The 21,348-nt window shown below is 40.1% G+C and overlaps 1 protein-coding gene across 4 annotated transcripts in view; it reads right to left on the bottom strand.

Moving 5' to 3' along the window:
• zbtb46 (zinc finger and BTB domain containing 46) overlaps nt 1-21,348 on the bottom strand; it is a 76,282-nt gene that overhangs the window by 17,166 nt on the left and 37,768 nt on the right. For all 4 annotated transcript variants that reach the window (XM_063041354.1, XM_063041352.1, XM_063041356.1 and 1 more), the window contains exon 4: nt 11,108-11,362. In XM_063041354.1, the coding sequence (XP_062897424.1) occupies nt 11,108-11,362 (255 nt within the window). The remainder of the gene's footprint in view (nt 1-11,107; nt 11,363-21,348) is intronic.

Below are 21,348 nucleotides of genomic sequence, written 5' to 3'. Positions count from 1 at the left end.
AAAATACTGGCATTTACAGATTGATATATTTGGGTAATTTCAAAGAAAAACCAGTGTAGCAAACTTATCTGAACCACCAACAATAATGCAATTAGATATCAATAGGAATTTTGACATTTTTGTCCCAAGTAACTCATTTTTAAACTGGGGTGTGTACCAAGAAGCAACTGATGCAAGAACATGATGTAGCTTCAGTCACTACACTAAAACTGTATGTCTGAAACAAGGATGGGGAGGAATGGCACCCTCTGTGACATGCTCTAAATATGTAATATGCTAATACAACACAACCCCAATTTCTGATATATAGTTTCACTAAATTAAATGGAATAGAATTTCAGAATTTGAACTCAAGCAATCATAGAAGCATTTTCACTGAAATGTTCACTTCTTTTTAAGTCAATACAGTGTATGCTTTTTAAAAAATTCAAACTGCTGCACAATTGGGCTTATAAAAGTTTACTTTGAATAAATAAACCTAACAAATTGTCATTATAATCATTTGAAATATTTCAAATACTCTTGCATTTCATCTTACATCAGTTCGCTGAAGTCAATCAATTGCAACATACATTTCATTGTTGGTGTTGCTTTTGATAAATATACTAAAAAAAATGGCAAGTTCCTTGCATTAAATTTAAATTCAGAAACTGTAAAACTTAGGTTAGTAAGGATTTCAACACAATTAACTCAACAGACTCATTAAAGGACATTTAAGCCCAATGACTACCAAGAGAGGTGGGATTGGGAGAAAAGAGAAAAGTGGCAGAGTGTAGCATTCCCCTGTGGACCATTCTTTTCACTAACAGGCATCCCACTGGGGAGCAGTTGGTGGGTGGGGGGGGGGGGGGGTGCATTCAGGAGAGCCAGCTGGATCTGTAGAACAATGATTGGCTTTGATGCACAGTGGAAGGCGGGGATAAGGAGAGTTGTAATAGAAGACTCAATAGTTAGGTGAAAAAAAATGTGAGATTCTGCAGCCACAAATGAGATTCTAAGATAGTGCTGCCAGGGTCAAGGATTTGCCAAGTTACAGAAAATTCTCAAAATGAAGGGGGAGCAGCCAGAGATTACTGTGCACATTGGTACCAAAGATGTAAGGGATGTGGTCCTGCACAGTGAATACAGGAAGTTAGGCAGAGGTTAAAAAACAAGACCTCAAGGGCTATTAATGGAAATGGGCAAAACCTTAAATTAATATTTGTCTGTATTTACTCTGGATAAGGTCATGGAAGATAGAGAATTTAGGGAATAGTGATGGCCTGAAACATAGTGTTGAAAGTCTTGAGGCACATAAAAGGTGAGTAAATCCCCAATGCCTGACCAAGTGTATCCTCAGATATTATGGGAAGCTAGAGAAGGAATCATAGGGGCCTTGGCATAGATATTTGCACTATCTTTAGACACAGGTGAGGTACAAGACAGAAAGCTGCTAATGTTGTACATTTATTAAAGAAGGGTTATAAGGAAAGGCCAGTAAACTACTGGCTGGTAAGCCTAACATCACTGATTGGAAAGTTAGTGGAAAAGCCACAATGTATTGTGCTGTAAAGTTTTATGTCTTTCAGAAAGAATCACCGTGACTGTGTGCATGGGAAATTGAGTTTCACAAATGAGACGGAGTTTTTTTTTGGAAGAGTTGACCAAGAGGATTGAGGACAGGGCTATAGATATTGTCTACGTGCACCTTACCAGTGCCTTTGACAAGCTCCTGTATGGTAGGCTGGCCCTAAAGGTTATATCACATGGGACCCAGGAAGAGCTAGCCAAAACAAAATAGAATGGACTTGGGTAGACCCAGAGGGTGATAGTAGAGGTCTGTGACCAGTGGTATGCCACAGGAATCAGTTCAATGTTGTTTCTCATCTAGATAAATGGTCTGGATGGGAGTGCAGATGCCATGGTTGATAAGTTTGTGGATAATATCAAATTTGGTAGTACAGTGAAGGCTATCTAAGTCAACTGGAAAAATGGGCCAAGAAAAGTCAGATGGAATTTAACTAAAAAGTATGAACTACTGCATTTTGAGAAGTTACAGCAAGGCTAGACTAGCACGGTTAATGACAGAGTTCTGGAGAGACCTAGGGGTACAAGTTATAGTCCCTGAAAGTGGTTACACAGGTGGACAGGATGCTGTAGATGACATAAGGTAGCCTTGGCTTCTTTAGTCACTGCAGTAACTACAGAAGTTGAAACAGCACATAATACCTGTACAAGATGTTGTTACAGCAACACCTAGAATATGGTGGTCCCCTATCTATAGGAAGGATTTCGTTCAGATGAAAAGGGTGCAGAAAAGATTCACAAGGATGTTATGTAGACTGGAGAAGCTGTGCTATAAAGAGAGACTAGATAGGCTGGGCTTTTATTCCTGGATCATAGGAGTTTGAGGGATGACCTTATAGAGGTGTAAATCCCATGAAAAGCATAGATAGGATGAATGGTCAGTCTTTTCCCCAGGGTGGAAGAGTCTACCACTGGAGTGCATTGATTTAAGTTGAGAAGGGAAATGATTTGAAGGCGACTTGTGGGGCAACTTTTTCCTAACACAGATGGTAGTAGACATGTATAACGAGCTGTGAGCGGAAGTGGTAGAGGTGGGTTCAATTACGACTTTAAAAGACATTTCGGCATGTAAAAGGCATATGGGCCTTTAAAAGGTTAAGAGGGATATGGGCCAAATGTTCGCAAATGGGGGTGGTTCAGGTTGGTAATTTTTCTCCACTAGGATGGCCTAACTTACTTTGCATTCTCTGCAAATCTACGTTCCACAGCTTTTACATTCCTTTACTTTAATTTTCTCTAACTGCCCTCGTTAATCCATCAAGCTAGTTACTTCATCAAGAAACAATTCTAGTGACAACACTGCTCCACAGGCTTTGACTGAAATATGAGTAACAATCTGCAGTAGAAGCTTATTGAGTGAAGCAGCATCGATGAGAGGAAAGGGATCGTCAATGTTTTGGGTTGAAACCCTGCATCAGGACTCTAGAAGACTGCCTACTGCTCCAAATTCCAGCATCTGCAGTATTGTGTATCTACACTGGTCTGAAATGTTACCTGCTTATCTTTCCATAAATAGTCTCAGACCTGTTATTGCTTTTGACATTTCTGGTTTTAACTTGAGCAGCAAAAATAATCCCCAGTAACAAAGGTGTCTGTTGTTTTTGTCCTATCTAACCATTCCACTTTATCCTTTGCTTATATCGAGCAAAGCCTGACTACAGTATACATTTGTTCAATTTCTTCAAGAAAGCAAAGCTGTAGACGGTTCCATATTGAGGAAAAATATAGTTGTGAAAAATTAAACATTTCACAAAGTGGGGGAGATTGCACCTTCACTGTAAACAAAGTATAAATGGTGAATCAATGTAGACATCATGTAAAAAAAGAGTAACATATTTGAAACGGTGGAGGGACACAGCAGGTCAGGCAGCATCTATGGGAAGGAATAAACAGTTGACATTTCAGATTGAGACCCTTCATCAGGACAACATGATTTGCTGAGTTCCTCCAGCTTTTTATACATGTTACTCTGGATTTCCAGCATTTGCAGAATCTCTTGTGTTTATGTTAAAAAAAAAGCTCTCCTTTAGAATGCCAAAAATGACTCATGTTGGTATTTACCCCTCTTAGTAAAAAATCATTTAATACCATTTAAAATGGTATAGTAACCAGTCATTGTTTCTTAATTTGGAAACTGAAATTTAAATCAGTAACACTCCCGTCTTCCATTCCACTCAGTTTAGTCCCCTGAAATACAAATGTATCTGCTCAATTGGAAATTGTTTTACTGATTCCTATATTAAAAACTGATAATTGGGCATACATAACAAGTCAATTGAATCCTAATATCTTGGGCACCTGCATAGAGACAACTTAAAGAAACATAATGATTAACTTTAAAATATATTAGATCAGCTGTCTGAAACAATTGAAGACACTTGCATTGTGAAAAATGCCCTTTTTCTTTTAAATAGCTGACTTAAGCACTGGCGCACCTCAGGGGTGTATGCTTAGCCCACTGCTTTACTCTCTATATACACATGACTGTGTGGCTAGGCATAGCTCAAATACCATCTATAAATTTGCTGACGATACAACTATTGTTGGTAGAATCTCAGGTGGTGACGAGAGGGCGTACAGGAGTGAGATATGCCAAGTAGTGGAGTGATGCCACAACAACAACCTGGCACTCAACGTTAGTAAGACGAAAGAGTTGATTGGGGACTTCCAGAAGAGTAAGATGAAGGAACACATACCAATCTTCATAGAGGGATCAGAAGTGGAGAAAGTGAGCAGTTTCAAGTTCCTGGGTATCAAGATCTCTGAGGATCTAACCTGGTCCCAACATAACGATGCAGTTAAAAAAGCAAGACAGCAGCAATACTTCATTAGGAGTTTGAAGAGATTTGGCATGTCAACAAATACACTCAAAAACTTCTATCGATATACCATGGAGAGCATTCTAACAGACTACATCATTGTCTGGTATGGAGGGGTTACTGCACAGGACTGAAAGAAGCTGCAGAAGGTTGTAAATCTAGTCTGCTCATTCTTGGGTACTAGCCTACAAAGTACCCAGGACATCTTTAGGGAGCGATGTCTCAGAAAGACAATGTCCATTATTAAGGACCTCCAGCGCCAAGGGCATGTCCTTTTCTCACTGTTACCATAATGTAGGAGGTACAGAAACCTGAAGACACACACTCAGTGATTCAGGAACAGCTTCTTCTCCTCTGCTATCTGATTCCTAAATGGAGATTGAATCTTTGGACACTACCTCACTTTTTTTTAAAACATATAGTATTTCTGTTTTTGCACTTTATTTAATGTATTCAATATACATAATTGATTTACTTGTTTATTGATTATAATTACTATTTTATTTATTTTTCTCTCTGCTAGATTATGTATTGTATTGAACTGCTGCTAAGTCAACAAATTTCACGTCACATGCTGGTGATAATAAACCTGATTCTTTTATATTGCACAAACTTTCAAGTGTATTGACCTTCAGCACAAGCATATTTCTGCTTTAATCACTTTGTCCATTTTCATTCAGACAGAACAATTTGACAGCAATTTTTACAATGAAGGCACAAGCCTATAACGTTCTATTTTTTTAAATAGCAGTTAAAAATAGAGTTGCTGACTTCAGCAAAAGAAAACTTAAATGTTCTTGGTGACATACAGATTTAGAAGGCGAGCCATGTTTACTAATCTCAGATCAGTAGTTCCATTTTGGTGGAAATACATGTAACAGGGCATAACTAATGACTTGGTCTGATTCAAATTCACAAACTAGAACTTTCCCTGCAGGCACACTACAGACACAAATATATACCACACATACAAACACCACGGTGCTCCTGTGGTTACTATTTAAATGTAACATATTAAAAATCATTATAGCAACATTAAGTAAATAATAGCTTCATGACACAAAAATAAAACTTCATACACAAAATTGCCTTCTCCAAGATATCTCACCATTCACCTTCAAAATAGGTCAAACAACAATTCTAAGTTTCAAACACTACTTTTGTTCTGACATGGCATCACAATTACAGTCTGAATGCATCACGCTGAGGCACAATTTCTGTTAGTCATGTTGCTCCTCCATCTGTTGCAATTTACTTTTCTCAGTCTCAATGAAATACCAGTTTCCACAACAGTCCATTTAAATCAATAGCAACTGCCATTTTTGACTCCACCTCTCATCTTTATAGAAGATATATCTGAGCACCAGAAATTTGCAGAATAAACCACTGCAAGAACATTCTTGATGTTTCAGTTTAAAATTTATCCAACTTAAAAGTAATACAGGTCGACCTTCACTAATCCGACTACCTGTAATCCGGTTCCTTCGATAATCCGGCACTGATTAATGTGATTGGCATTTTCACTAGTCCGGCACTCCCCAGGCCCCAATGGTGCCGGATTAGTGAAGGTTGACCTGTAGTACAAACTGAGACTTTAAATTTAAAAAAAGTCAAGTCATATAGTTAGGAGCATCTTAACAGGATAAGACCCAAAAGTAGCAAATTATACACTTAGGCATCAATTATTTTCTAGAAATAAAATAGATTAAACTCTTTTCTTGTTCCAATTGATTACACTTCTTCTTTGTCCCAATAAAGCCCAGCTGCCAGTCATTGAAGAAAATGCATAGGTGTCCTTCTGTATCAGCTGCTTTCTGTGTTGTGAGGAGCAAAATCTATTTCTTGAAAAATAAAATATCTTCCACTTAATGACTTCTCATTTTAACTTCTGTATCTTGATGGTTACGATAAAAACAAGTTCTGGATTTTGTACACTGAGTTCCATGTCAGTCAGATTAAATCCAGTTTCTTACTGCTATTTTGAACACCTTATAGAAAGGATCAATGGTTTCCTTGCAAAGGGAATTCACTGGAGAACAATACAGCCCTAGTGGGGAAGTGAGAGCAACACAGAATATATGGGATGAAAAACAAGTAAATCCAGAACACCCCTATCCCAAATCACCTCTCAGTGAAAATTTAACCTCCTAGATATTGTGTCATCATCAGTACCTTTCCTCAGTATGAAAAAGCTTTCAATAGTGATAACCAGCCTTCATTTTGTGGGTTCAGACAGTTTACGAAAACCAGGATAAAGTGGAGGAAACTCCATTTTATCTGTTTATCACTGCCAATAGAAAAGACAAACATACATTTGGACTGATAATTTAAAATAAGCATGCACTAGTTTAAATACAATGATTGCAATATGTTATAACTTTGATTCTATGATTTAAAAATCAGCTTAGATTCTCTGTTGTAATGCCGTACCATGGCCAAGACTGACAAAAAAGCTGACAGCATTCCGAACACTAAGAATGCTGCTGTGCCCTACAGAAATTAATTGCCATTCAACGACAAACTATTTCGATCCGAACCTTTCTTCTGGGAAAATCAGGAATTTGGCATTGTTAGCTACCCAGTGCCTTCATGCATTGTACCTTAGCCATTTGTATCAACTGGTGCAGTAACTAGTCAACTTTTTATTGCAACCTTGTCATTTGAATCTCAAAGGTTCAAAAAGTTCAAAGGTTCACTTTATTATCAAGGTATGCATGCAGAACACAACTCTGAAATTCGTCTTCAAGTAGCCATAGATGTTATTGAAAAAGACATCAACCCAACCCCTGCACAAAAAGAAACAAAAACTTGCAAACCCCATACCCCCAACAACCTCCCTCCACAAAAAAACTAACAGATCGCCCACATGGAAAACGGAAGCTAGAACTTCAAGCCCCAAAACACCAACCATGCAAAAAAACTAAAATATCGCCCACATGGGAAACACAGCAACAATAACATAAAACTCCCAACCCACTCTCCTACACACAAAACACCAACAGATTGTCCACACTGAAAAACATCAACAAGAACATAAAACCTCAACACCCAACATACAAATCGGCAACAAGAAAGCAAACTGAAGGAGACCAATATGAACCACGGTCCACGCTAATAATCACAAAAATCTTAGAATTTCGGTAACATTCTCCGAAACCATCAAGCAAAGTGACAGCTCAAACACAGGCCTTCCGTAGAGATACAGTGGCATTGTTTCCATACAGAGCGGCAACTTGACAAAGCGTTCCTTAGAGAGTGACCACTCGACACAGCGGCACTGATTTCGGCAGCAGTCACTACTCGACTCAGCAGCACCGCCTCCCGCAGAGGGTGACCACTCGGCGCCGCCTCCCGCAGAGGGTGACCACTTAACACAGCAGCGTTACCTTCCATAGAGAGTGACCACTCGACACTGCCTTCCATAGAGACTGACCGCCGAACAGAGTGGCTTGCCTCTCGTTCGCTCTCGTCCGCATTCGCCTCAATGATCCAACCTTCCTTGATGCTTCAATCAGCGAGAAATGGAGTTGATCAAGGCCCTGCACCCCTTCTCCTCAAGGCAACTCGTGTTCATACTCTCTCCTGGAATTTTCTCAGGGACAGCAATGCTAGATCACTCAATCGAACTCCAAACTAAGTCACAGGCTCCAATTATTTCAAAAAACATAATTAAGAATAAGTAAGAGAAAAATTGAAATAATTGACTATCTAAAAGATGTCGCCAAGGAATCGTTGTTTGTTGGAGCCATTGTGACCTTGTAAACTAAAGTCCACTGGCTTTAATAACATATTTTCCCTGCCTGATTATCAACTAAACCAGCCAAAAGATTGGGTCTTTCCTTCAGACCAGCCTGACTTGAATCTGTTCATATATTTTCCTGGAGCAGACTCCATTCGTTCCTTCCTTCCTTCCCCAAGCACATCGATCAGATGGACTCAGTTTCATATCTAATCTGAAAGACAGAATTTCCAACAGCATGGAACTCTTTCTCAAGTCAGTTTGTTTTACTCAGTTGTGAATCTACTTAATTAATACTGACATAAAATTGTCTCACTATTTTTTTTCCCACTAAGCTATCTCTTCAGTCACACACCAACGCTATGCTATCCAAGAAAACAAGAATCTCTCAATGAGACTGGGCATTCACTTCACTTCACTTCAGTAAACTGTCAAGCAGTGACCCTTCCAAAGCAGTATCAACTTCATTAGTCTCCACTTCCTGAAGTCTATCCTCCAAGATTTAAGCCTTTGACCTAATTATTGACCATGCACCAATAGCTTCACATGACGAGTGGATGTTGGCTCTTGAATCAGCAAGGTTCTTTTGCCACATTTTAAGCATAAAAAAATCTGTTATGTTTCAGGACCATAAATACCAAAATTCAACTTTTTAGGGACAATGTATTAAAACACTAGACTAACTTTGCTTTCAATAATAAGGAAAAGAATAATTCAGATAATTGAGTTGTCAACTAAACCCTTTCATCTCCACTCAATCCATAAATTCCACCAGATATGACAATTGCTTGCAAGCAGATTTCTCTGCAGACTGATGAAAAACTGACATTCATTCATTTATCTACCAAGGACAGATAAATAAACAGCTCACAACTACCATTTAAGTTATGACAGGACACTATTTTATAGAATTTTTTGATAGGTTATTTATTTTTACTGAAGTGCTACACATGAAAATGGAACACAAAACAGTATCAATTATCTGATAATCTATGTGATTATTGTATCACATTACCAATAAGTCTGGAAAACAAGCAGCAAAATGGAGTGCCATCCTTCTTTGGAGAGTTTTAGAAGAATGAAGTACAAACCCCATTTCCAGAAAAGTTGGGATATTTTCCAAAATGCAATAAAAACAAAAATCTGTGATATGTTAACTCATGTGAACCTTTATTTAACTGACAGAAGTACAAAGAAAAGATTTTCAATAGTTTTACTGACCAACTTAATTGTATTTTGTGAATATACACAAATTTAGAATTTGATGGCTGCAACACACTCAACAAAAGTTAGGACAGAGTTAAAATAAGATTGAAAAGTGCACAGAAAAGTCATGCTAATGTGACAATTAGAGCCACCTGGGCTCAGGAGTACTTCAGAAAACCATTGTCACTCAACACAGTCCATCACTGCATCCAGAAATGCAACTTGAAACTGTATTACGCAAAGAGGGAGCCATACATCAACTCTATGCAGAAACACCGGCAAGTTCTCTGGGCCCGAGCTCATCTCACATGGACCGAAAAACTGTGGAACCGCGTGCTGTGGTCAAATGAGTTCACATTTCAGCTAGTTTTCAGAAAAAACGGGGGTCGAGTTCTCCGTGCCAAAGATGAAAACGACCATCCAGATTGTTATCAGCAAAAGGTGCAAAAGCCAGCATCTGTGATGGTATGGGGGTGCATCAGTGCCCACGGCATGGGTGAGTTGCATGTATGTGAAGGTACCATTGACTCTGAGGCCTATATTAGGATTTTAGAGAGACATAGGTTGCCATCAAGGCGAAGCCTCTTCCCAGGACGTCCATGCTTATTTCAGCAGGACAATGCCAGACCACATTCTGCACGGGCTACAACAGCGTGGCTTTGTAGACACAGAGTGCATGTGCTTGACTGGCCTGCTGCCAGTCCAGATCTATCTCCTATTGAAAATGTATGGCGCATCATGAAGAGGAGAATCAGACAATGGAGACCACGGACTGTTGAGCAGCTGAAGTCTTATATCAAGCAGGAATGGACAAAATTTCCAATTGCAAATCTACTACAATTAGTATCCCCAGTTCCAAAACGATTAAAAAGTGTTATTAAAAGAAAAGGTGATGTAACACAATGGTAAACATGCCTCTGTCCCAACTTTTGTTGAGTGTGTTGCAGCCATCAAATTCTAAATTTGTGTATGTTTACAAAATACAATTAAGTTGGTCAGTAAAACTATTGAAAATCTTTTCTTTGTACTTTTGTCAGTTAAATAAAGGTTCACGTGAATTAACATATCACAGATTTTTGTTTTTTATTGCATTTTGGAAAATATCCCAACTTTTCTGGAAATGGGGTTTGTAGAAACCGTAGACTGTTGGATTAAGGTTTAAATTCGCAAAGATCAAAGTGATAATGCAACAAATATATCCAGCAAAAAAAAAGTTAACTCAATTAAAACACTAGGATGAGGAAGCTACAGAGAAGAAAGATTAATTAACAAAGGTCAAGCTCCATTACAGTTCATTCATCAGAAAGGGGAGAGAGGGATGTGGGAGAGGGGCCGAGGGGGGGCGTGGAGGGGGGGGAGAGAGAGGGGCGTGGAGGAGCCGGGGAGAGGGGTGTGAGAGAGGGGCCGAGGGGGGCGTGGAGGAGCCAGGGAGAGGGGCATGGAGGACGGGGTTGTGAGCAAGGTGTAAAGGAGGGGAAGAGGGTCGAGGGGAGGGGTCAGGAGAAGAGGAAGAGAGAGATCTCATGGGATGGAGTATGTATGGTGCCAGAAGCACCTTATCAATTCAACACATATAGGGAATAAGATTTCTAATTTGTTTAAGACAGTGATGTTATAAAAAGCCGTATAACAACCAAGAAAAATTTTCCCATTGACGACAAAGCAAACGTTAATGGATGACAAAGAGAGGTTTTTAAAATCACGTTCCTTTAAATTTGATGTAACAGATTTTATGTAAATTACCACATACTGCATACATTTTATTAAAATGCTTTACCTTTAGGCAAGTACTCGAAAATAATAGGATTATCTTCTCCTGGTTGGTCTGACTTGACAGACAAGAAGTTATGCTTGCTCAGAAGTGCAGCTCGCAGGTTGGCCACTGTAGATGCCTGCTGTTCTTCTTTCACGGACGCAACAAATTGAGAAAGATAATTTGATTCTACACCAGCCAGCGGTTCCTCTGGATTCTGACAAAAATCAGATCTGTCTCCCCTACTATCAGAACTACTTGGTTCAGTGACATCCACACCTAAAGAAAAACAAGGTTGTAATCAGTGCATTTAGGAGTAATGTAGATGAATCTTAATGCCAGTCTATTAATGAGAATATGAAGGATCATACAAGTGAGTAACATTCTTAGTGCTTGCTGCACCACTGCAGCAACTTCAAAAAACAGCAATGTAAATGAAAGTGATTAGTCATATCCGAGTGCAGCAATCAAATTACACATTACTGAAAATCAGAGACTATAGATGCTGGAATTGTGAAAAACACAAAGGTTAGGGAGCGTGTTTGAAAAGGAAAAAACAGCTTAAATATCAGGTTAAACACCCTTCCTCCACATTCAGAAAAAAGAAAACAGTTTAACTGTAAATTTTATGAAGGATGGAGAGGGAGGGATACAAGCTGAAGTTATTCACATGATAGGTTAATGAGTGATAAAAAAAATGAACATCACAAGATATGAGTAGTTGGAACACGAGAACAAAAATTTATACAAAACCGATGAAATGCAGTGACATAGGAGATTCTGTATTTCAGTTTTCATGTACCCTTTTTCTGTGCTCGTGCTCTCCATCTATCCACATCTCAGAACTGCTAAATATAATTTGTCTGTGTGTGTTCTAACTGCTCTCATTAAGCCATCAGATGACTTCATCAATAGCTTAACTGCACACCATCCCTGACCTCGCCCGTCACAGATATTCCCTTGGTCCCATCCATACCTCCTCCACCCTCTCTGCAATTTAAAAATGATTCATTTCCTCTCCCTCACAGTTCAATCAAAGGGTCTTCAACCTGAAACATTAACTGTTTCTTTCTATGGATTGCAACATAACTTGCTAAACATTTTCAGCAATCTTTTTATTATATTTTTGTGCCACACATGGCCTCTCAAAGTCCAACAATATGTTCCCAACATGAAAGGTGGAAACAGGCAAGGCCGGCCAACAGGGTTATGGTGAAGCTGTATAAGCCAATCCCCTGTGCAGTGGATACAATGTATTACAGAAAAATTTATGAGCTCCAACCATACTTTAGACAAGAGAAAATCTGCAGATGCTGGATGTCTGAGGTAACACACACAAAATGCTGGAGGAACAAAGCAGGTCAGGCAGCAAACAAGAGAAAATCTGCAGATCCTGGAAATCCAAGCAGCCCACACAAAATAGTCATAGTCATATTTTATTGATCCCGGGGGAAATTGGTTTTTGTTACAGTTGCACCATAAATAATTAAATAGTAGTAAAACCATAAATAATTAAGTACTAATATGTAACATGCCAGGAAATAAGTCCAGGACCAGCCTATTGGCTCAGGGTGTCTGACCATCCAAGGGAGGAGTTGTGAAGTTGATGGCCACAGGCAGGAATGACTTCCTATGACGCTCTGTGTTGCATTTCGGTGGAATGAGTCTCTGGCTGAAAGTACTCCTGTGCCCAACCAGTACATTATGTAGTGGATGGGAGACATTATCCAAGATGGCATGCAACTTGGACAGCATCCTCTTTTCAGACACCACTGTGAGAGAGTCCAGTTCCATCCCTACAACATCACTGGCCTTACGAATGAGTTTGTTGATTCTGTTGGTGTCTGCTACCCTCAGCCTGCTGCCCCAGCACACAACAGCAAACATGATCCCACTGGCCACCACAGACTCATAGAACATCCTCAGCATCGTCCGGCAGATGTTAAAGGACCTCAGTCTCCTCAGGAAATAGAGATGGCTCTGACCCTTCTTGTAGACAGCCTCAGTGTTCTTTGACCAGTCCAGTTTATTGTCAATTCGTAGCCCCAGGTATTTGTAATCCTCCACCATGTCCACACTGACCCCCTGGATGGAAACAGGGGTCACCAGTACCTTAGCTCTCCTCAGGTATACCGCCAGGCTCCTTAGTCTTTTTCACATTAAGCTGCAGATAATTCTGCTCACACCATGTGACAAAGTTTCCTACCATAGCCCTGTACTCAGCCTCATCTCTCCTGCTGATGCATCCAACTATGGCAGAATCATCAGAAAACTTCTGAAGATGACAAGACTCTGTGCAGTAATTGAAGTCCGAGGTGTCAATGTGAAGAGAGAGGGAGGCAAGACAGTCCCCTGTGGAGCCCCAGTGCTGCTGATCATTCTGTCGGACACACAGTGCTGCAAGCACACGTACTGTGGTCTGCCCGTCAGGTAATCAAGAATCCATGACACCAGGAAAGCATCCATCTGCATCACTGTCAGCTTCTCCCCCAGCAGAGCAGGGCGGATGGTGTTGAACGCACTAGAAAAGTCAAAAAACATGACCCTCACAGTGCTCGCTGGCTTGTCCAGATGGGCGCAGACACGGTTCAGCAGGTAGACGATGGCATCCTCAACTCCTAGTCGGGGCTGGTAGGTGAAATGGAGGGGATCTAAGTGTGGCCTGACCATAGGCCGGAGCAGCTCCAGAATAAGTCTCTCCAGGGTCTTCATGATGTGGGAGGTCAATGCCACCGGTCTGTAGTCATTGAGGCCACTGGAGGAACTCAACAGCCCAGCAGAAAAAAAGCTGAGGAGTAGATTTGAAAGGTGGGGGGGGAGAGGAGAGAGGAATGCCAGGTGATAGGTGAAACTTGGAAGGGGAGGGATGAAGCAAACGCTAAGAAGTTGATTGGTAAAAAAAAAGACAGAAGGCCATGGAAGAAAAAGAAAGGGGAGGAGGAGCACCAGAGGGAGGCGATGCGCGGGCAAGGAAATAACATGAGAGGGGGACAAGGGGATGGGAAATGGTGAAGGCGGGGTGGGGGGGCGCATTACTGGAAGTCTGAAACATCGATGTTCATGCTATCAGGTTGGAAGCTACCCAAACAGAATTATAAGGTGTTGTTTATCCAACCTAAGCGTGGCCTTGTCCCAAAATTGGAGAAGGCCATGGACAGACATATCAGAATGGGAATAGGAAGTGGAATTAAAATGGGTGGCTACTGCGAGATCCCACTTGCTTTGGCGGACTGAGCGTAGATGCTCAGCGAAGCAGTCTCCCAATCTATGTCGGGTCTCACCGATATACAGTACAAGAGGCCATACTGGGAGCACCGAACACAGTATATGACCCCAACAGACTCACAGGTGAAGTGCTGCCTCACCTGGAAGGACTGTTTGGGGCCCTGAATGGTAGTAAGGGAGGGGTAAAGCACTTGTTCCGGTTGCAAGGTTAAGTGCCAGGAGGGAGATCAGTGGAGAGGGATGACTAGATAAGGGCATCGCATAGGGAGCGAACCCTGTGGAAAGCAGAAAGGGGGGGGGGAATGCTTTGTGCTGGGATCCAGTTGGAGGTAGCTGAAGTTTCGTAGAATTATGTGGTGGACACGAAGGCTGGTGGGGTGGTAGAGGAGGACAAGAGGAACCCTATCCCTGGTAGCATGGCAAGAGGACAGCGTAAGAGCAGATGTGCATAAAATGGAAGAGATGCGGTTGAGGGCAGCATTGATGGTGGAAGAAGGGAAGCCCCTTTCTTTGAAATAGGAGCACATCTCCTTCTTTCTTGAATGATCCTATGAAAAAGGGTCTACTGTTTACTCTTTTCCATAGATGCTGCCTAACCTGCTGAGTTCCTCCGCATTTTGAGTGTGTTGCCATGAATTTCAGATGACAGAGACAGGTCATCAATAGCCTAAGCTCCACTAGGAGCTACCAGCCCAAGAAAGTGTCACACACAAATGAAGATTTAAAGAATATTTGATATATTAGTAATATTAATTTATTTTTGTAAAAAGCTAATTAGTTATGGTCCATAAATTACAATGTGATGACAAGTTAACCCATGCTTCAGATTTTGGCTAATGCTGTTCTATTGTTTAAGAAGGGTAGCAAGGAAAAGCCAGGGAACTACAAACTGATCAGCCTAACATTAGTAGTGGAGAAGTTACTGTAGAGAATTCTGAGGGACAGGATCTACCAGCATCTGTGTAGTCCTCCATCAGTCGCGGTCAACCATGGATGTTGCATCCTAGCTACCTATGCTGTTGGTGCAGCATTATCTGTAGGTGATGTGAGATAACCAAAAAAGCAGATGAGGGTACAGCAGCAGATGTTGTTTCTGTAGACTTTAGTAAGGCCTTAGTACACAGTACGCTAGTTTGGAGGATTAGGTACCTTAGAATTCAAATCGATTCAAAATTGGCTGAAAGGTAGGAAACGGGGGGGGTGCGGGTTTGAAGGTTCTTTTAGAATGGAGTTCAATGACTATGGCATACTGCATGGGGTGGAGCTGGGATTCTTCTATTCTTTATTTAAATTATTTGGATGTAAATGCACAGATTTGATCAGAAAACGTGCAGGTGGCATAAAATTAGAAGCCGTGACTGAGAGTAGAAAAGTTTATCATAGATTACAAAGGGATCTGGATCAGTTCAGGAAGTGGGTTGCAGAGTGGCAAATGGATTTCGATGTGGATTAGTGAGGTGATGCACTTTAGATAGTCAAACCAGTGTATGACTTATACAATGAACAGCTGGACACTAAAAATGTAACAGAAAGAGCGACCTAAGAGTACAGCATATCGTTCATTGATCGTGGTGTTACAGATAGACAAAATTGTGAATAGCGCCTTCATCAGTCAGGGCATCAAATATTGGAACTAAGACATTATACTGCAGTTGTAAAAGTTGTTGGTGAGGTCACAATAAAAGTACTGGCTACTGATTTGGTCACATTGTTACAAGATGTGGTTAAACTGGAGAGTGCAGAGAAGATTTACAAGGAAACACCCAGGACAAGGCAGCCTTTGGTATAGGGAGAGGTCAACTAGGTTAGGTTAGGTTATTATTTGTTGGAATGTGTGGCAACCTTATAGAAATGTTTAAAATTATGAGATTAGATAAAATGGATGTCCATAGTCTTTCCCTCAGAGTAGGGCGGTCCAGAATTAGGGGACATTGGTTTAGGGTGAAGGGGGAAAAGATATAAAAAGAACCCAAGGGGAATACTTTTCATGCAGAGGCTAATGTAGGAGGAAGCAACCAGAGGAACTGTTTGAGGCACATACAATAGTATTGTTTAAGCACTTGGGTGTGTACATGGAGAGGCAGGGCATAGAGGGAAATGGGCCAAGCACAGGAACTAGACGGGTAAGCACTGTAGTCAGCATGGACTCATTGGTCCAAAGGTCCTGTTCATGTGCTGTTTTGTTCCATGATTTTAAATATTGAAGATCCAATTCTTCCAAATAATGCCAAAAACACAAAAATAATCACCAGCGTGTGAAACATTCCAGTTTACTCCCTCATCTACAGGTAGATAAGAGTGCTTTTACTGAACACGTTTGGCAACACAAGTACACTTCTGACTAATGGAACCAAAATTGTTGACTACAATTGTGTTGGGAATTTGCCAGTGATTTCAATCAGAACTTCTCTACTGATTGAATCCTGCTCTACTCACTTTACAGTTATGACTGTGTGGCTAAGCATAGCTCCAATGCTATATCCAAGTATGTAGACAACACTACTGTTGTAGGCCAAATCAAAAGGTGGTGACAAGTCATCATATAGGAGGGAGACTGAAAATCTGCTGACCGGTGCCACAACAACAACCTCTTTCTTAATATCAGCAAGAGCAAAGAGATGATTATAAACTTCAGGAGAAGGAAACCAGGGATCCATAAGCCAGTCCCTGAAGGAGGATCAGAGGTGGAGAGGATCAGCAACTTGTACTCCCCAGTGTTATTATTTCAGAGGATCTATCCTCAGCAATTACAAAGAAAGCACAACAATACTTCTACTTCCTTTGGAGTTTGTGTAGATTCAGCGTGACATCTAAAACTTCGACAAACTTCTATATATGTGTGGTGGAGAGTAGATTAACTGGCTACATCAGTCTGGCATGGAAACACCAATGCCCTTGAACAGAAAATCCTACAAAAAGTAGTGGATATAACATAGTCCAACAAGGGTAAAGCCCTCCCCAACACAAAGCACATCTACATGAAGTATTATTGCAGGAAAGCAGCATCCATCAGGAACACACACGATCTAGGACAGGCTCTCTTCTTGTTGCAGCTATCAGGAAGATGGTACAGGTGCCTCAAGATTCATACCACCAAGTTCAGAAACAGTTATTACTGCTCAACCATCAGGCTCTTGAAACAGAGGGGATAATTTCACTCAACTTCACTTGCCCCATCATTGAGAAGTTCCCACAACTTATGGACTCACTTTCAGGGACTCATCTAACGTTCTTGATATTTATTGCTTATTTATTATTAATAAATATTTTTTTATATTGGCACAGTTTGTCATCTTTTGCACATTGGTTCAACATCCCAGTTGGTGTGGTCTTTCATTGATTCTATTACAGTTATTATTCTATTATGGATTTATTGAGTATGTCCAAAAAAATAAATCTCAAGGTTGTGTACGGTGACATATATGTACTTTGATAAAATTTACTTTGAAATTTGGCAATAACCCACAGGAATGGTCCTAGATTTCTGACTTTGCGCAAGGCCAAATCCATCAGTTGTTTCACGACTGGATTCTAGAGTTGATGTCTGAGTCCATATGCTGGGCAGAGTGAGTGTAAAAAGCCTCAATTGCAACACATGGTTTTACGTGTGGTGGAGGTTCTAATAGCCCAGTTGTTTCAATAGAGCTGGCCGAGCAAAGAGGAAGAGGAGAAACCAATTTCAAATAATTTTATTTGAGTGTGTGTTTTTTTTTAAAGTTGTACACTGCATTTCTGATTCATTCTGTTTTGTTTTTGTTCACTTAAATTCTAATTCATTTTAAATATCTACATTAGAAGGACTTATGAAGCTCTTTGCCAACTTGGTCAGGTGAAGATGGCATTTTGTTACCATACATCTAGTTACCCTCAATGCCACAGCGCTGGTCTCTGGGATGCAGCCAGCTTGCAAAATGGGCTGATGGGATCTGGTCCCACTAAGTGAGGTGCATGCTGACCAAACAGGAATTACAGGCAGGAAACTGATATAGCATGATATCAAGTATTGCATGGACATTAGTCATAAGCCAAATGACTTACATTTTCACAAATGAATGCACAATATTAAACAACTTCAAAGGATATGCATTTTGTTCAGTTAATTGGAAAAACAATTTGTTTAGCGAACTTAAGTGTCTTTACATTATAAGTGACTTCAACAATGAGCACATTTTTCTCTTTTTCATAGAAGTTTTTTATTCATAAAAGTGCATTCATTATTTTTACAAAGATACAAAATGTATTTAAGATGACTGATTATGATTAAGCTTTTGACTTAGCCTTGCTCTTAGGATTAGAGTTCAACAGAAACTTAATTTCTTCTAGTCACTAGCTTCAAATGAAAAACAATTTTCCTAACCTTGTCATTCAATAATTAAAATTAACAGAAATTTGATATATGGCTATGTGAAACTGACTGCATTCTAACGGAATTAAAATGACACAATGAAACAAAAAAATGCACATGTGGCAAATATGTAACACTAAAACTAAAGAGCTTTTCCACATTTCATGGAACTTTGAAAATTAAAGTGCTGTATTAATCAATTTTTCAACTAAGTTATGTGCTTGCACAAACAACTAGAGGCAATTATGTCATACCAAACAAATTTATGATTTTAACAAGCGGACAATTATATCAGAGTTAAAATTTCGTTTTCTAGCAATTACAGACTTAAAGTTTAAACAATCCCCATTCAGATTGCTAGGGTTACAAAACAAAACTTAACAGTGTACATTATTACTAAGGCAAATTTGAGAAAATTTGAGGGTAGTCAATTCAATCCATCCACTTTTCCAATTCTTGGAACTTGCTGAACTGGAACATTTATCTGCAGAATTCTTCCCGTGCATTACCACCATATGACCATATGCCACCCACTAAACATTAATAACCATGCCTAATTTGTTATTAAACAGTTTTGCTTATCACGGCACCTAAAATTGAACCAGAATAGCGCTCAGTATGAGAATGGCATACCGAATAATTGGAAATGCAAAATTCTGCTGAAGGCAGCAGAATATTAGTATTCCCAGATTTTATGACAATAGGCCGAAATTGAACAAAATATAATGTGTTGAGTGTATGATGTTGACTCAACCAAACACACTGCAAATAAAGCAGCAAGTACATGACCACCAAGTACAATTTCATGTGACCATGGAAGTCAGAGTTTAGCTGGTAGTACTGCTGCCTCCTCACAATCCACCTTGCATGCTGTTGATGTAGAAATAACATGCTCTCCCTGTGAACACATGGATTGTTGCCAAGTCGCTGCAGTTTCCTCCCACTTCCCAAAAAATATGCTCATTGGTTAACTTCTTACTGTAAACTGCCCGAGTGTAGAGATGAGGCACAAGATTCAGGAGGGAGAATGGGAACCCGAGAGAAAATAGGTTACAAGGATGTAAATGGGAGATGGAATTGCACCAGGAGGCAGCATTTTTGGTGACCTGAACAATCAACTCCAAGGCCAAAAAGATAAATGAGAAATTGGAAAAATTGAGAGAACAGTAACAAACATTAGAACTGTTTATAAAGTATTTTTAAAGAACTGCACATGAGGCCTTTTTGCTCGTTGCTCCCTTAAATGGTTTCCAAATACAGAATTATAAACAAGAGAAAACCTGCAGATGCTGGAAACACACACAAAATGCTCGAAGAACTCAGCAGGTCATGTAACATCTATGGAAAAAAGTATTGTTGACACTTTGGGCCGAGACCCTTTGACGGCACTGAAGGAAAAAAGATGAGTAGATTTAAAAGGTGGAGGAGGGGAGAGAGAAACTCAAGGTAATAGGTGAAACCGAGAAAGGTGGGGGGAGGGGGGAGATAAAGTAAAGAGCTGGGAAGTTGATTGGTGAAAGAGATACAGGGAAAGAGAAGGGGGAGCCCGATAGGAGAGAACAGAAGGCCATGGAAGAAAGGGAAGAGGAGAACCAAAGGGAGGTGATGGGCAGGTAAGGAGAGGGAGGGAGAAGGGGATGATGAACGGTGAGGGGGGGAGAAGAGGGGACCGTTACCAGAAGTTCGAGAAATCGATGTTCATGCAATCAGGTTGGAGGCTTACACAGACAGGATATAAGGCGTTGTTCCTCCAACCTGAGAATTATAAAGATGCTTCTGTTATCTCACGGAAGAGTCCAATAATAACTTGGATGCTTATGACAACTTTAACATAGTCAGAAAACCCTTATGTTTTCCAAGAGCACTGACAATTTGTTGAGTCACAGTAGAGAATTTGGATTTAACCAGCACCTTAAATCAATATAGAAGGTAGAGGGGTTTTGGAAGAAATTTTGGAATATTCAGCTGCCAATAGTGAGACAATTACAAATGGCAATGCACATGCGGTCAGAATTAAAAGAACTCCAACATGGGATAACTCAAGGGTTTAAGGGTAAAGTCACGGCAAGAAACAAAAGGCAAGGTCAGAGGTTATTGAAAATATAGACACTTATTTTAAAATCAGAGCCTTGCTTAATCAGGAATCAATGTAGTCCAGCTGGCTAAAAGCAACAGGTGAATACACAACGAGCTGGGGAACTGGCCAGGTGAGCATAAGAATAATTAAGTCAAGATAATACATGGATGAGATTTCACCTGATGAATTCAGGGTGGTGTCAAAACCTACTTGAAAACAAAAAATGTGCGTCTCATGTGATGACAGAGGTTTGAGATCAGAAAATAATCTTGGGGTCAAGTTTAACATTTGTAAGTAGTCTAATTCAATCTCAGACAGTTGACAGATATAGGCCATCCCTGAGTATTGAAGTGGCTCTATTTCTAAGATGTCCATAAATAAGGAAATGCACTAAAATCATTCAATAAGGCAAATTATACCCCAACAGTTTTGTAATGAATAACATCAAGTTCAAAGTACATTTATTGTCAATGTATACATTATGCAACTTTGAGATCTCTCTCCTTGCAGGCAGCCACAAAGAAACCTCAAACAAATCTATTAAAATAATACCGTCAAACACCCAATGTGCACAGAGAGAAAAAAAAACAAATCATGCTAACAATAAAAGTAAGCAAA

Source organism: Mobula hypostoma, chromosome 2 (assembly GCF_963921235.1).
Source record: "Mobula hypostoma chromosome 2, sMobHyp1.1, whole genome shotgun sequence".
NCBI lineage: Eukaryota > Metazoa > Chordata > Chondrichthyes > Myliobatiformes > Myliobatidae > Mobula > Mobula hypostoma.
The sequence above is the reverse complement of the archived record's forward strand: the minus strand, read 5'-3'. Positions and strand labels throughout refer to the sequence as shown.